Here is a 17,863-nt window from a genome sequence, read left to right on the forward strand (position 1 = left end):
CACACTCTCTAATGATGGGTCATTAGATCGGATACCTTTCTGCAGATCGTCAGTCAGTGACAGCCTATGAGCCACTCTTCCCTCCCTCTTTCAGAAGCTTATAATAATAATAACTTTATTTTTTCTATACCGCCATAATCTTGCGACTTCTAGGCGGTTTACAGTGAAAGAGAGCTGTACAATCAGCGAATTACAAGGTGAGAACAGGTAGGAGTCACTGAGTAATCAGTGTTTACAGGTTACAAATAGGTTACAGTGTAATCTTAAGCATTATACAATCATTATTTCTCCAGTGGTCACTGTGAGCAGGATTTATTTTTTTTATTTAAAAATATTGATATATCACTGATAGGCCTCTGCATATATTTCTAAATGTGTCTAAAACAGACATGCCAAGTCTCCCTCTTTCAGCGGATCATCTCCTGCACTCCCATAGTCTCTCGCTGAGTGCCCTCACTGTCCAGTGGCAGCAAGAAACGCTTCATAAAACATCATCTCCTACTGCCACTAATCCCACAGCAGTGGTAGTGTTTCTTGCTGCACAGAATGGGGAGGCCACTCTTTTTGCCTCTGGCCACCAATTGGCTGTGTCTGAGGTAGAGCAATGGGCGGGGCCAGGTGGAGCAATGGGTGGAGTGGGGCAGGCTAGGGGCGAACACTAAATCTACACTGACCTGGTTGGACTCTGCAGCTCTGCTAAAATGTTCTGAAGATTATTGTGGTGTCATTCATTCATTGACTATACAGGGGTTCACAGATCTTTGCCTTTGTTCGTTATCTGCTAATGCCATACTGGAAACTTTCTAACTTTCTGGTGCTGTTGCAAATCGTAGAGCCCCATAGAATCTCACTATTATCTGTTCTTCCCTTGCTAGGAGGACTCTCCATTGCGGTGCCAGGAGAAATTCGGGGCTATGAAATGGCACACAAACGTCATGGCAAGTTACCATGGAAACGACTATTTGAACCCACTATCAAGTTAGCCCGAGAGGGATTCCCTGTTGGGAAGGGCCTCATGCAGGGCCTCCAGAATACTGCAGAAGAAATAGAGAAGAACCAGTCCATGTGGTAGGTACCTTCAACCTGCCAATCTTACATATTTATAAACAAATTTGGCACCTGAAGAAAACAGGCAGCAGGCTTGGATTTACCATTTGACAGTTTGGGATGATTGGATTGAAGAGGTTAATATTAACAACAGTTAGCCCCAATTTTAACCAAATTATTATTACTATCAGCCTTTTGTTTCCTTACAAGGAAAAAAAATTGCATACCAATATAAACTGAATCTGTTCTCCGGATGCATTCCCTCATTACTGACTGGAGATGTGATTTGTCCAGGACCCTGTTTCATTGTAAAAGCCCAAAACTGCCTCCCAGATAGACTGTCTTCTTGCTTAATATTTTAAACTAACAGTGCAGTTCTATAACATGTAGTTACACATCTTGCACAAGTAAGTGGTGTAGGTTATACATGTCTTGTACAGATAATGATGCCTTAATTAGAACTTACATGCAGGCAGTGGAGTAGTAAGGAGGGGGGTGGTGGGGTCTGCCCCAGGCGCCATCTTGGTGAGGGTGCAAGTGCCTATCCTCCTCTCCAGCCCCTCCACTCCTTCCCCGCCCCTTACTGCCGCACATGTGTGCTACTTCCCTTCCCCCGTGCCTCTGTAACGTTCCTGGTGCGAGCAGCAACCCTCAACCTGCTATCGTGCCAGCGTCGGCTTTTCCTCTGATGTCACTTCCTGGATCTGTGCTTGGGGGTTGCTGCTCACGCCAGGAATGTTACAGAGGTATGGGGGAAGGGAAGCAGCTTGCGCATGGCAGGAGGAGGCTGGGAAAGAGCATGTGGAGGTGGGAGGAGCCGAGAAGAGGGTGGGGGAGGGGCGCCACTGCCCAGGGTGCCTTTCACCCTTGCTATGCCACTGCATGCAGGCAAGTGCACTATGTACTATTCTTTAAGGTAGCATGTAAATGCCTTACTGTGTAACTGCAGTGGAGTTGTACATATGGGAGGAAAATGGGAGAGGAAAGGACGTGACCCTAGCTTATGCGTGCAACTTATAGAATGCTATAAATTTCATGCTTTGTATGATGCATTTTAGGCGTGCCCTTTGATGCGGCGAAACATAAATGATGGTGCCTAAAATTAAGCACATTAATAAGGGTTTATGCTAATATTCTAGAATGGAATCTTGGCACACAGATGCTGTTATAAAGCTGGTGTTCATCGCACTGCATTGGGGTGTCTAACTTGTGGCACCAAGGTATGCAATTGCCCCTTATGATATGTAAGATGACATCTGCTAAAGAAGAGATCTGACATGCAGTCCATTGAGGAAGAGACGTAGGAAATAAATTTTGATCTTTCTAAGGGTGTCCTCGGTGATTTCCAGCCATGCTTCCCCTCAAGCCCTCAAAACTTTCCTTGAAAAATGTAAGAACTCCATGTTCACAACTCATATCTTGTCTCTGTGTTCTCAGTGATGTGTTTTGTAACTCGCAAAGGAAAGTTTTAAAAGAGGGAGACATTATCAAATTTCCTAAACTGGCAGATACGTTGGAAATTATAGCAAACGAAGGAGCGGAAAGTTTTTACAATGGGTCACTGACCAAGCAGATCGTAACAGACATCCAACAGGCAGGTGAGTGTCCACTAGAAGATTTGGAACATACTAAGGTCCTTTTCCTATTTTGGGCCAATGAATGAAAAAGCTGGGCAAGCCCAGCTCTCCATTAGCAGAAGCCTTTTACATATGGTTGCTTTTGTGTGTCTGGTGGTATTGGGGGAGGGGGAGGGGGAAGGGGGAAGGGGGAGGATTGGGGGCAGCAGGCTAGTTACCAGGGATTCCATCATCAGAAAGACCACTTGGCAAAGTTGAGTGACATCACTGAAACATTATCTTTGAGTGTCTGGCAGTGTCTATCAAGTTTCAAGTTTATTTAAGCTTGATCTACTGCTTTAAATACCAAAGAGGTGTACATTGTACAAAATTTTAAATATAAGTTTAAATGAGCAATGGAATCCTCTACATTTATCCTGGTGGGGGAGAGTATAAACTGTTGAAATGATGATATTGCCTGTGGTTTGCTACCAAATGGGTATGATACCAGTTTTTTTCCAGGGGTCTTTTTACAAAAAGTTAATAGGTATCATCAAGCCTATATTATGCACCAAGGTCCTCCAAAAACCCATTGAAAATATCCCGGATTGGATATGGCTGCATTGGCGACTCATGTTTCCTCTGCGACTTTGCCATGTTCTTAGTATCAAGATGCCTAGGATATATAAAGAAAACAGAATATCAATATAGCTTGGAATTCTTATGCTTTCAGGTAGATTTCCTGGGACACCAGGCCGCAAAGTGGTATAAATTAATATCTGGATTTGTGAATAAAAAACCAAAAACTGGTCTTCAGGACATTTGGAGCATTGAGATCAAGCATCAGATTACTGCGTCTCAATGGACTCGAATTTGGTCTTGGAGGATGAGATGTACAGTGTCTGCATCCATGAGACAAACTTGGTTTTTTCTTTTACATAGAGCTTTCTGGACCCCTGTTCGTTTACAAAAATTAGATAGCTCTAAGTCGAATAGATGTTGGCACTGTCATCTTGAGGCTGGAACTTTAGATCATCTTTTATTCTATTGTCCTTTTATATTGACATTTTGGAAATCCAATATGGGGCCAAATAAATAGGTTGTTAGAAAATCTGGTGGCCTTGACATATGATACTCTTATTTGTCATGTCAATGAGAGCGAAAAGTCAGATTTCTTCAAAAAACAATAAGCTTTTACTTATTATGACTGGAGTTGCCATTCAACAGATTACATTCAATTGGAAAAGTCAGAGCAGATTAAATTACAGTTTCTGGTGGAGTTCTGTATGTCATCTATATAAAATGGAAAGAATATTAGCCACACACAGAGGATATTTTGGTAAATTTTGAGAGGTTTGGGGACCATTAACAGACTTTTGTAATGAATAATAAGCATTTTCCCTTAAGATAATTGAAATGAGGGATGGGTGGATGGGATGGTATTTTATGATATTTTGATATTTTATTAAAATGTATATTGTATAATATAATGAATATTTTTGATGTGATAGGGATGGGAACGGAGGTTAAATTTCATGAACTTCAAATGATATTAATAGCAATTCAAGTGATGTTTTCCAATTCAAATTTTATTTCTTGTTACACTTGATGTAAGTTATAAAAACGAATAAAAATAAAAAATAAAAAAATTAAATATAAGTTAAAAAAAAAGGGACAATGACAACATAAATTACAGGATATAACTGACGATACATGCTACAAAAGGGAAATGGATGGGATACATTTCATGAAAATAAAAAGGAGGGAAAATGGGAAGAACAAAGGGGGAGAAGGGAGCCTTTGAGTCTCGTATGCATTTAATCCTAGTTATAAATCTCGTAGACATCTTTAAAGATAGAGGTTTTAAGGTTGGATTTGAACTTGCTAGTCTTGTATGCAGTATCGTAAAATAATTGTCGAACAGAAGGGCCCCACTCTAATGCCAGCCTTCTTCTTGCGTATAAAATAAATCATGGCCCTAAATATGGTATCTGCTATAATAATTCCCTTAGCGCGCATGCGCACTTCAAAGTTGGTGGGTCCGCGATCCGTGGCACCATACCCGCACATACGCAGTGCCTGCCTCAGCTGATTTCCTGATCTCCGACGCTGGCTGACTTCTGACTACTCTGTGCTTGCCGGCTTCCCGACCCTGTTCCTCTGAAACCAGAGACGGGGGTGGGGGAAGGAGGAGAAGCAAAGCTGCCAATCACAGTGTTAGAGCCCCCAGAGGATGGCCGTAGTCACTTCCTGGCTAGGGCGGCATTGAAGGAAGATAGGGCAGGGAGGGAGCCTTCAACTCGCTGCTCCTGCTTGCTTTGGACCTTCCTTGCTGCCGGGTCCTGCCTTCGCAGAAACAGAAAGTAGGTGGGACCCGGCAGCGAAGAAGGACAGCAAGCAGGTGCAGCGAGTTGTGAATGCTACGCTGCTGACAGCTGTGTGAGACCATAGGGGAGGGAGAAATGCTGCTGATGGCTATGTGAGACTGCGGGGGGAATGCTGCAGCAGCATCCTTTTGGGGAGACAGAGAGAATGAGGGAGAAGGAAGACCAGGGAAGTGTGAGGGGGGGAAGAGAAATGCTGCTGTTGAACAGGGGGGAGGTAAAAGGAAGGGAGAAGGGCTACTGCTGGATAGAGGGGAGAGACAGAAATAAATAAATAAATACAGACAGACAGCGGCTAGGAAAGACAGACAGGGGGCTAGGGAGAGAGACAGAGATAAAGACAGACATAAAGAAAGAAAGGAAGCAGGGAGAGAGAAAGAAAGACAAAAAGAAATGCCTAAGTCTACAAATCTATTCTAGCACCCGTTAATGTAATGGGCTAAAAAACTAGTATATTACTATTTCTCATCTCCATGCAGATACAAAGAGACATGTGTTTCTAACTGTGCTCTGTGATTAAAATCATGGGTTTCTCACACCATAACTGGTCCAGAGAAGAGAATATCCCTGAGGTGGAACTGCTGCTATCTGACCCATAAACCAATCCTAGCTGTCTTCCCTCCCTCTCTGACTCTATAGAAGAGATTTAAGTGGTTCTGGCTTATATTGTAGGGGGGATCATCACAGCAGAAGACCTAAGGAATTATCAGGTTGGAGTGGATGAGACTCCTCTTGCTATGCAGCTGGAGGAGTACACCTTATACAGTCCCAATGCCCCCCTGAGTGGACCAGTCCTTATCCTCATTCTCAACATCCTGAAAGGTAAAAAGGGCTGACATTAGCCATCTTAACGCTCTTGGTGCATTTTAAACTCTGTTCTCAGGTCTGAAATTTAATTTCTCACCTGTCTCTCAGACACTGTAGTGTGGTCAAATTAAATATCCTCAAAACCTCAGAATCTAGGGCAAATTTTCTGCATTTGTATTCCTTACCCTACGATTGGCTGTTATATTTTCATTCCACAGCTTCCTTTAAAACCTGTTCTTTTTCCCATTTTGTTACAGCAAGTATTTTTTAATACTAAATTAGCAACTTAAATTTGCTCTCTAGGCTTTCACTTCACCAGTGAGGACATGAAGACTCCAGAAAGCAAAGGGCTGACGTATCACAGAATCATGGAAGCTTTCCGGTTTGCATATGGCAAGAGGACTTTACTAGGGGACCCTAATTTTGAAAATGTTACAGAAGTAAGTGAATCTGCAGTGCCAAATAAACATGAAAGGGTCAATATTCAAAGCGATTTAATCAGCCAGCCGGTTGAATTACTTGTTAGGGGCAATTCGTTGATCGTCAGCAGTACATAACCCGTTGGTGCTGCTGAACATTACCACAGACTGCTAAACTCAAAGCTGGAGTCAACACTTATGCATTAAGTGTCAGTATTCAGCAACTAACTGTCTTAAGTTTAGTGGTCTAATTGGACCACGTAAAAATCAATCTTATCTTTATGCAGTATCACACAACCACATATGAGAGAGCCATCCACGTAAACCCAGACATTTAAGACCTGGTTTTATAAATACACTTTTCCCTCCAGATTTGCGGGGGATAGGGGTAGAGCCGGACTGCGAATGGTGAAATACCGTGAATATCTTCTGGTCCAGCTCTGACCCACCCCCACCTCCCTCTCGCCTTCCCCCGGCATCCCGGCCTTACCTGGTGGTCTAGCGGGCTTTCGGGGCAGGAGCGATCTTCCTACGCTCCTGCCCCGTGCAGATCGCCAATAGGAAATGGCTGCCATGAGTTCACGTAGTCTCTCGAGACTATGACGGGAACTCCCCACAGCCATTTCCTATTGACGATCTACACGGGGCAGGAGCGTAGGAAGATCGCTCCTGCCCCGAAAGCCCGCTAGACCACCAGGTAAGGCCGGGACGCCAGGGGGAAGGCTAAACTATGGGTTTTTTCTTTTTTTTCCCCTCCCCCCAAAATCGCGAATGCCGAAACCGCGAATGGGGAGGGAGAAGTGTAGTGTCTGACTTCTAGGTGCTGTTGAGCACAGGTGTCAATCATCCACTAGGCCAGATGTAAGGGCCTTTACTATATCCTCATCCTTCTTGACCTGTCTGCTGCTTTTGATACTGTTAATCACTGCTTACTCCTTTATATGTTGTCCTCACTTGGATTCCATGAATCTGTCCTCTCCTGGTTTGCCTCCTATCTCTCTCATTGCACCATTTAGTGTATGCGCTGGTGGGTCCTCCTCTGCTGCTATCCTACTAGGGGGGGTGATAGAAGGAGAAATTGGCATGGGGCTGGTGGGCAGTGGTGAAAAATGCTGCACATGATCCGGGGGATGAGAGAGAGAGAAATGTTGGCTGTGGCAGTAGAGGGGGTGGGAGAGATGCCTGGATCTCTCGACAGATGGACAGTGAGAGAGAGAGGGAGACAAATTGCCAATAGGGGTGGAGGAGAGAGAAAGAAAAGTTGGACTCATGACGGGACAGAGAGAGAGATGTTGGTTGGGGAAGGGAATAGGGTCCAGAGGAGAGGAAGTGTACAGGAGGCAGAAAGAAGGAAATGCAACCAGAGACTCATGAAATTACCAGATAACAAAGGTAGGAAACATTTATACTATTCATTGTGTTCACATATGTTTTTTTAAGATTTACATCCTGATAATTCTTATGAAATGTGATTGTACAACAGGTTCTTATGTTTAAACAGTTACATGTGGAATGCATGTTGTGTGTCACTAAGGCGAAACTGCTTCCATACACAAAGATCACATCAGCCACTGCTGCTCTTATTGTTACAGGCCATTCAAAACATGACATCTGCGTCTTTTGCTGAAAGGCTCCAGCTAAAAATCACAGACAATACAACCCACAATGTGAGCTACTATGAGCCTGAATTCTACATAGCAGACAATCATGGCACATCCCATCTCTCTGTCGTTGCTGAGGACGGCAGCGCTGTGGCTGCAACCAGCACCATTAATAAATAGTAAGAAACCTTCTTTGTTTCCAGCACCAACACAGGTACTCATGAGACTAGAGAAGCATCATTTGGTCCACTATGAACTGCAATCAGATTCACACCGGTCTGCATTGTCTTGTCCACTTAACTGAACCAGCCAGTGAAGTCTTGGTATTCTGTCTGAATTTTAGGGCAAGGAGGAACAGTGGGTACTAAATCTGGGGTTCCTCATTAGATGATAACCTTAGAATGAAGTGCCAGCTAAAGCAAGGAAAACCTCATTTTTATCCAAAGTAATCTAAAAAGCTTCCTCCTCCACTTTAAAAATTAAATTAATTTTGTCCCAGACAGATACGTTGGCTACACCTGCAAGCTGGGAGTCGATAGATTCCAGATCAGAGCTTTCCAAATTGTGAGTTGGGATCCAAATGGGGTCAGTCACAACCTGGGCAGGCTCCCTTAGGTGCATCATTATTCTGCACCTCATGAGGGTCACATGATTTTATTTGGTGAAATCATGGAGTCACAGCCACAAATAGATAAGCTCTGTTCTAGATTAATGAAAAATAAATTTTTTTGTGTGTGTGTCTCCCTTTCTCTCTCTGCTCTGCTCTTACATCAATGGCATCACAATTTTAGGGAGCCTTTGGGAAATTTCTACAGCTTGAATTTGGCTCTAACCTGGCCTAAAATGAGATCTGTTATCCATGATGTGCCAAAGAGGGAGAAAGCATCTGGAGCTCTCGGGAAGCCTTTTTAAACAATTTTGTACATGGCATATGTATGTGACAAAGCAGAGTAGAGGTGGTAACACTGCCTGGCACTGCCACTTACTGAGGTTATGTTTATGGTTCTAGTTTATAACCACTCAAATAAAGGGGAGCTCACAAAATATAAGCCTGTGTGCAGATTTAACTCTTATTGTTTTCACAAAGCTTCCTAATCATTGATCATACATAATATGTGTATTATTAAAAAGTGCTCAACCACCAACCATTGTGCTTAAAACTTATAAAAGCAAGCATAGGTTGTCATTGGGACCATCACCACACTTTCGCAGTCTCTATAACTGCCTTGGTTAAAAGTGTTACTTTAATTTTTCACTACTGTAATCTCGTAAAAGACCTTGTAACTTCTGGATCTTAGGAGCTACCTGGGTATGGCTGATATTCAGTATCCTACCCACATAACTTTTATTTATTCAACTTTCTATATGTTCCCCCAGGGAAGCTCAGGATGGCTTACATGAATTTTTCCATGTCTGTTTGGTGGGCTCACAATCCATCTAATGTACCTGGGGCAATGGGGGGATTAAGTGACTTGCCCAGGGTCACAAGGCACATCATGGGTTTGAACCCACAACCTCAGGGTGCTGAGGCTGTAGCTTTAACCACTGCCCCACACCCTCATCCTTAACTAACTGGGCATAATTAGGCCTGCTAATTATGTGGTCCTACATGCTCATTTAGCTTTGTGGACACTGGCACTGAATATCACCAGTGCCCAGATAATTCCTGACTCCACCTCGATTATGCCCCCGGGACACCCAGATACTGACTGAGAGTACTGTGGCAGTTAGAGTGAATATTCAGTTCACTGTCCAGTTACGTGCCATGAGACTTAAATGGACAAGAGCCTTTCCTACCCAGTGAAATCACTTTGAATATTGACTCCATTGTATCTATTCTATCAGTTTTGACACGTTACTTTCAAAAATCTGTGTTATGAAAAAGAGCATTCCTTAAAAATTCAACAAAACTATACTAACACCCTAAAGCAGTGCACTTTATTGTTTGCAAGATGTGACCTAGAGAATGACACGGGGACAAATTTTTCCCTGTCCCCGCAGGACAAGCTCCATCTTCATGTACACAAGCCTCAAACACTTTAAAATCATAAGTGTTTGAGGCTTGTGCAGTTAAGGCAGAGCTTACAGGAATGGGGTTAGGACAGGGACAGCGACCTAGCTCATGGGGACAGGACGGGGACATTGAGTTCCTGCGTGGATGGGGACAGATTTGTCCCTGTGTCATTCTCTAATGTGGCCCCTTTTTTCTACACTTTTTAATATTTCTTTTTCTTCTTGTGGCTTGCTTTTAGCTTTGGATCTTTTGTTCTCTCCAATGTCAGTGGAATCCTGTTTAACGATGAGATGGATGATTTCAGTTCACCATTCTTCAGTAACACATTTGGGATCCCTCCTTCTCCCACTAATTTTATTAAACCAGGTAGCCCTGACCTATCGGGTGCAATTCTTTGACTGTTCTCTGCAGGCATTTGATACAGGTGGCAGCGGCTTTGGCATCGTCCAGTCCTGTTTCTGAGATGGGCTTTATTACAGCTTTTTCAGGTTCCAGTACAGCTGCCAGAATGTGTAACTATGCCACAATGCCTTGATTTTCTAATACCATATGTTTTAACATTAGTATTGAGGAAATCAAGAAAGATAAAAAAGTGGAGAACTGATACGTGAAATGCAATTTATGTTAGTACAACTATTTAAAATTAATTTAGCATATGGTAAAATGCTTTCTGCCACTTACCAAACTGCTTTTTTTAACCAATCTAACTCTTGAACTTGCATTACATCCCTGATTTCAGGGTATAGTTTTCTTTATTAGGAAGTTTTTATCTTTACCAGTTAAATGTTGCTGTTAAAAGAGTTGAACACTTCACTCAATGAAAAAACCCCAGAAGAAATTCCTAATAGTAAACTCTTAAATAATTCCTCAAGAAAATCTGGAAAAGCAGGATTTAGTGCTAGCAAAATCAATTATTATTATCAAAAGTGAACGCTCAGTGTGGTTCAATAAGCTGGCGGGACCCTGGAATTAACCAGCGTTCCAGGCTTAAAAACAAGCAGCCGGCTTTTTCCCCACTCCGCACTTCACACCATCATAGCAGTACACTGTGTGCTCAAAATAAAGTGCTGAACACAAATTTCAAGTAACTGTATTTCAGTATCGAATATTAACAGAACCTACTTAACAAACGTATCGCCACTATCTTTCAGGAGAGAGTCTAGCCAGAGAATAGAGCCGCCAGTGAGCTGCTCTATTCTCTGGCTGGACTCTCTCCTGAAAGATAGTGGCAATACGTTTTGCTGGGCTCCTGAGGAAGGGTATTTCTTACCTGAAACTAAGCTTGGTAGAGCTTTTTGACCATATATTTGGAAAATGAAATCCATACTGGACATAAGCCCCGAATAGGCTATTTGTTGTCATGACTAGTCTGTTTCAAACAATTGTGAATGTCTACTTGTAACCCGTTCTGAGCTTCTAGGAGAACGGGATAGAGCAGGGGTAGGGAACTCCTGTCCTCAAGAGCCGTATTCCAGTCGGGTTTTCAGGATTTCCCCAATGAATATGCATTGAAAGTAGTGCATGCAAATAGATCTCATGAATATTCACTGGGGAAATCCTGAAAACCTGACTGGAATACAGCTCTCGAGGACCAGAGTTCCCTACCCCTGGGATAGAGAAATCAAAATAAATAAATAAAATAGGATCGTGGAGTCAGATGAAAGAACTAAGAACTGAGATAAGTACCGCTAACTGTGCCAGTTGACAGCATTAATCTTGTTAAGCAGGTTTTGTCAATATTCGACACTGAAACACAGTCACTTTAAATTTGTGTTCAGCACTTTATTTTGAGCACAAAGTGTACTGCTATGATGGTGTGAAGTGCGGAGTGGGAAAAAGCCGGCTGCTTGTTTTTAAGCCTGGAACGCTGGTTAATTCCAGGGTCCCGCCAGCTTATTGAACCACACTGAGCGTACATTTTTGATAATAATAATTGATTTTGCTAGCACTAAATCCTTTTCCAGATTTTCTTGAGGAATTATTTGTGTTTAAATGATGTTTATTATTCCAGCAGTAAGAAGCAAATACAAACAGTAGTACCATTCAGGAAATAACATTTTCAACAATATAATCAGTTCCCCTCCCCTCCCCAAGAATCCATGGCCAGTCCAACAGCTGAGAGTGGGAATAAAATCTTAAAGATTCAAAAGTCTACTGCGAGCACGCGGTGTGAGGTCCTGCCAGAAGTGCTCCCACACCTGACAAAATTAGTGACCCAGGCCATTGAGGAATTATTTAAGAGTGTTAAAAAGATGAAAGCATGGAAGTTGATATTCAAAGCGATTTAAGCAAGTAGGTCAAAGGCGTTACAGGCTAGCCAGGAGTTAACACAGATGCTAGCAATATTTAATCCTTGCACTCAAAGGGCTCATTCCTTTCATCTTTACTCTTTAACTTGTATTTGTCTCCCTTGGACAAATTATTAGATAGTTGAATATTGGCCAAGACTCGTATAAGAGACAGTGGTCTGACTGCATCTGGTCAGACACCAGTATACAATGGCTGTGTCTAGACACAGCCCAGTATTGAACAATCAAGGCCTAATTCTGCCTGCAGTTGGTGCTTTAAAAAAACACACTGACCACTGCCGGCTGAATATTGGCTGGAAGCTTATTTGATAGAACTCATCCTAATTGAATTGGGCTATTTTGGGTTAATAATGATACATATGTTAATGATTAAGTGTGAATGACTCTGCTGGGCATGATGGACAACTGGTCTGACCCAGCAGTGGCAATTCTCATATTCTTATGTTCATATGTTCTACATATGTGAGATGTAGATTGACTTTGAGATCCACTTAAAATGGAAAAAAAAAAGGTTATGTAGAAAATAGAACTTTGGCTTAAAATAATTAAATTTAATAACAGGTGAAGTGAGATGCCATGACAGAAGTTGAAACAGATTGATTATCCATAATAAATATTCATTGGTGGGATTTAGCTTGGCTGGACTGAATATGAGCTTTGCTTAGCCTTGGAGGAGCTGTGAGGTGGGCACATTTGAGGTTGTAAAGACAGGGTGATGTTTGTTATCTATATTTCATCAGGGAAACGTCCTTTGTCCTCCATGTGCCCTACGATCATTCTGGACAAAAACAAACAGGTTCATTTGGTGACTGGAGCTGCTGGAGGGTCGAAAATTACCACAGCAACTGCCCTGGTGAGTTGAAGGGCAAAGTGGGAGTGGGCAGAGTTTTATCATGTTACCAATGCTAATTCTAGAGCCTTATGGAAAACTCAGGGCTGTGAACTCTTAATTTGAAGTTTCTCATTTATAAAGCTCCTAGAAATAAGCTTCTTTGTGATGGGGTAATTTCATACCAAAGCATCTACAAATGTTCAAAAAAACACCTATTATAAAGGCAAGCTAATATAATGAACCCCTAGTGGCCTGCACTGAAGAAGTATAACATACAGGCAGTCCCCTAGTTAGAGTTTGACACCCCACTTAAGTACAGCTCAGCTTCATTTGATTCACTGAGCAGTATTTCCAGTGGGGCATAGACTCCTACACTTCTCCTGTAGCAGATTCAGGAATGATGCATGGCCACATTAAGAACAGTGTGTGGTTGTGCATTGTACCTTAGAGGGAACACTGGTAGAGACAGAGCTAACCCTGTTGTCAACTGGAAGCAGAGGTAAGCAGCAAGAATCTTAAAATCTACAAGTTCTAAATTATATACAAAATCCAACTTAAGAACAGCTTTAAAAACATAACTTGTTCTTAACCCGGGGACAGCCTGTATCAATGTCCATGCATATTTTACAAAATATGTATATATCACACATGCACCCCAATCTGCCCAAACTCCACCTCTGGGGAATACAAATATGAATTTAATCTAATCTTCAGTTTATATACCGGATCATTTCCCTAAGGAGCTCAATTCAGTTTACAGTTCATTAAAAAGGAGATAACATACTAATAGGCCATATAGAAAGGATACTATTAGTTAAGATTAGATAGATGTTAAAGATATACTTAATTACTGTTCATGAGCTAATAATCTTGGATAACTTTTTTTGCATGTATATCCAGCGCAGTTTTCCAAGAGCCATTTTCCAAGTGCATAATATGCTTTACAAGAGGAAAAAGCTTTATAGAAATTTCCCCAGTGAGTTCTAAATCAAAGCACATCTCAGTTTTATAGAACTTCTTACAGCAGTGGTCTTCACTATGTTTTAAACTGACGCCACTTTGGTTCAAGTGAGCTGAAGGAGAGCTGCCTGCTGTGTGAAAAGACCTCTCCTTTTTTACTTTATTATTATTTTTTTTTATTTAATTCTACAGTATTATGGAGCTCTTACTGGACTCAGTTAAACTTACTTCTGTGTATTGTTTTTAAATGTAATGTTTGCTGTGCATCATTATTCTGACGTACTGTGCTGAGAAAAGTCTATGTTTTGCACAAAACATGATTAGAGCCTAATCTAATCTCAACAGCAGCAATGGTCAAGAAAGCAAACAGAATGATAAGAATTATTAGGAAAAAATAGACGGTACAACAAAAAAAATATTATGATGCCTCTGATTGCTCCTTGGTGTGCTGCATCTTGGATTTATTTATGTTTATTTAAAATTTGATATACCACTCCTGCATTTTACTGACCTAAGCGGTTTACAATATATCAAACTCAAATGAAATTGGGGACTTGAGAAAAACGACTCTATCTGTCCTGAAGGCTCACAATCTAGCTAAACTACCTGATAAACTAAAAATAAGTAATAACAACATATAATACATTTCCAAGATCAAAAATCAAAGAAATAGAAATAATGAAATAAAATTAAAAAAATAAATAAATAAAACAAATTTAAGAGATAGAAAAGTCTCTGAAGCGGCCTGATAATAAACAGTCATATTTTAGTGCAGGTCTTAATATAACTCCTGGCACAGCCCACTTCACAGATCCGTCACTGGCAGAGCTTGAGAGCATCAAAGAAATTAACGTTTCTAGAACATATCCACTAAAACTGTTGTGTGACGTAAATAAATCCAAATCAACACAGTTCTTTTTCTATCCTGTTTTCCCCAAGGAGCTCAGAACAGTTTACAGAATATTGTGTGTAATTCTGGTCATTGCATCTCAGAAAAGATGAAATGGAATTCAGGCAACCAAAATGATAAAAGGGGATGTAATGACTCATTTGATGAAAGGTTAGCTTGGCTGAGGGAAGAGATGATAGCTGAAGTTATTGCTGCTCAAAGGTGTGCCATCAGTAGCTGAAGGGATGGATCACACACTTTTTTTTTATCACTCAAGGATACATATTGTTGAATCTTTGTTAATATGTAATCAAAATTTATGCTTATAGTCTGTTATTGAATGGTTTAGATTAGGATCTAATCTTGTTTTCAGTACAAACTGTGCTAAAATACCAGGATTAAATATAGACCATCCTAGTGGATTACACATTTGTTTTCGCAGAATGTTTGTTAATATGTAATCAAATTTCCAGTGTAATAGATCAGACATTCTAGACCAGGGGTAGGCAATTCCGGTCCTCGAGAGCCGGAGCCAGGTCAGGTTTTCAGGATATCCACAATAAATATGCATGAGATAGATTTGCATCTCAAGGAGGCAGTGCATGCAAATCCATCTCATACATATTCATTGTGGATATCCTGAAAACCTGACCTGGCTCTGGCTCTCGCGGACCGGAATTGCCTACCCCTGTTCTAGACAGATGGGTAGTATCCCCATAGCCACATGCCATCTGTGGAAGGAATCCACTCCGGATTTTTCTTTTTGCCCTGCTGTACTTCACTGGGCTCCTTTGCTCTTCCTGTAGTTCTTCCCTTCTGCATGCGTGCCTGCAGGAGTGTTCTGCTCTCCGCAATTTATTATTTTATTCGGTGTATTTTTCATCCCTTTCTCAGGGTTTTTGGTGCTCGGAGTGTTTCTGGTGTTCGGAATGTATTTCAGCTCTGCCTGCTTTGAGAACACACAGGCCAATCCGAGTGGGTGCCTGTTAGCCAGCCTGCTTAGTTTTCTTTGGAGCTCAGGGTGGTCCCTGAAGTGGTCTTGCCTACTGAAGAGGTCGAATGCAGGCAGTTGGGTGACCGTAGGAGACTTGGCGGTGTCTCTCAGGGTGCTGGTTGCATCTTCTTGCCTCCACCCATCTCGGTGCTCATCCATTGGTCTGCAGAGTTGGAGGTGCAGTCAGGCTTAGGGTCTTACTGGCAACCTGAAGATCAGCTTTGCAGATGCATTCCCAGCATGAGGCAGTGATTTTCTCATCCAGCTACTGTTAGAGAGCTGAGGCAGGCTGCAGTACAGATCCACAAACAGGTCACAGTGAGTAACAGGCTGTTGCAGCCTGTGAGGTGAATCAGGGGAGACTTGAAAAGTGGGGTTTTCAAGATTTCTGCGTGTCCCCCTTATGCATGTCCCCCTGTGTTCCCCCACCTGAAAAATTCTAAAATCACCATTTTTTAAACTTTGGTAAGTATAAAAAATATTGCAATTTTGGTGCGAATTTCTTGATGGTGGCCATCTTGGATTTTTAGTGATCTTTTTTCTAAAGTACCCCACTTCTCCAAAACTGCAATTTTTGCCTCAAAACCTGTTGGGATATTGTCCTTGGGCTCTCCTCATGTGAATTCTTGCCAGGATTGTGCAAATTTAGAGCTTTCAGAACATCCTTGTGCCACATGCCGTGTGGCGCAGCCGGGAGGGGCGGCAGCATCAAGCTTAGCCTCTTCCTTGCTAAAGCAGGTGACAAATGCTTGGCTAGGCAGCCTTCTTTACTTTCGGGGCTTGGCATGGCTGCTAATTCCATGCGCCTGGCTGCAGAACTTCCACAGTCTAAGAAATGCAAAGTTAAGTCACCAAAGGGTGACTTTACATCCCAGAAGCTGGATACTTACTCAGAATTTATGAAACATTTGTGGAATGAGTTTCAAAGCCAGCGTTCTAACCTTTGCGCAGTCCCAATCTGCCTTCGAGGCTCCTTTGGACACATCCTCAGCTCAACCAGCCACTGTTCTTGCACTTCCTGATCCTGCTCTGGGGGATCCTGATGAGGATGACCAGCTTGCTGACCCCTTATTTACAGGCATAACACTTCCTGGGATGGGAGATCAGGGACTGTGTACTGGATCTGGGGTTTTGCAACCTGGTGATGATCCCACGGTTCTATGTTTATTTAAGTCTGCAGCTTTGCCAGATCTGATTTCTGAATCTTTGCAGGAGTTGAATTTAGTCATTCAGCCAGTTCCGTCCACTTCTTCTTCCTGGCTTTGTGGTGTGTGCTCAGTCTACTACCTTTCCCTGGAACCCTGATATGAGTTTTCTGGTCTCAGAGCAGTATGACTCTCTGGAAGGTGCTCTTAAGACAGCCAGAGCCATGTCGCATTTGTTTCCTCTGGCACAGGAGGGTCTGCCCAGGGTGGATTCTTTGGTTGCACAGGTGACTAAACACACATTTCTACCCAGAGAAGGTGGTGTGGTTCTAAAGGATATACAGAACTGTCATGTGGATATGGTTCTCTGGAGACTCTTTGATGCAGTTGCTGTAGGCATCAAAGCTGCTTCAGCAAACGTCCTTTGTCCCACATGCCTGTCTCTATCAACTACGCACATTGGAGAGTGAGGCTGTGGATCCTCCTCAACTTTTTTTGGCTGGGACAGATTATATTGCTGACGCATTGTAAGACCTTATGCAAGTTTTGGTGAAGGTGTCGGTGTACTCCATCTCTGCTTGCAGGATACTCTGGATTAGACAATGGGCTGGTGATTCCACTTCCAAGGCTACTTTGGCTAGAGTTCCCTTTAAGGGGCAGGTATTGATTGGCAAAGGCCTGGACAATCTCATGGATTCTGTGGTGGACTGTCACCCTAAGATTTTGCCTGATAGCAGACTCAGGACCTCTAGAGATTCTGGTCGCTCTAATTTTCATGGCTCCCATTGATCCTACCCGTATGCAAGTGCCACATTGCAGAGATTTCCCCAGGGCTTCCGACGATGGTATGCTGACTACAGGCAATCCCAACCTTTCACCTCCCATTCTGCGCCCTCTGCCAAAAAG

At 42.4% G+C, this 17,863-nt stretch overlaps 1 protein-coding gene across 6 annotated transcripts in view; it reads left to right on the forward strand.

Moving 5' to 3' along the window:
- The window catches only part of GGT1 (gamma-glutamyltransferase 1), a 90,813-nt gene that overhangs the window by 56,537 nt on the left and 16,413 nt on the right, over positions 1-17,863 (forward strand). For all 6 annotated transcript variants that reach the window (XM_033956478.1, XM_033956482.1, XM_033956477.1 and 3 more), the window contains exons 5-11: positions 876-1,068; positions 2,485-2,645; positions 5,660-5,809; positions 6,098-6,234; positions 7,806-7,993; positions 10,067-10,194; positions 12,878-12,990. In XM_033956478.1, coding sequence (XP_033812369.1) covers positions 876-1,068; positions 2,485-2,645; positions 5,660-5,809; positions 6,098-6,234; positions 7,806-7,993; positions 10,067-10,194; positions 12,878-12,990 — 1,070 coding nt within the window. The remainder of the gene's footprint in view (positions 1-875; positions 1,069-2,484; positions 2,646-5,659; positions 5,810-6,097; positions 6,235-7,805; positions 7,994-10,066; positions 10,195-12,877; positions 12,991-17,863) is intronic.

The sequence above is a fragment of the Geotrypetes seraphini genome, chromosome 8 (assembly GCF_902459505.1).
Source record: "Geotrypetes seraphini chromosome 8, aGeoSer1.1, whole genome shotgun sequence".
In the NCBI taxonomy this organism is placed as follows: domain Eukaryota; kingdom Metazoa; phylum Chordata; class Amphibia; order Gymnophiona; family Dermophiidae; genus Geotrypetes; species Geotrypetes seraphini.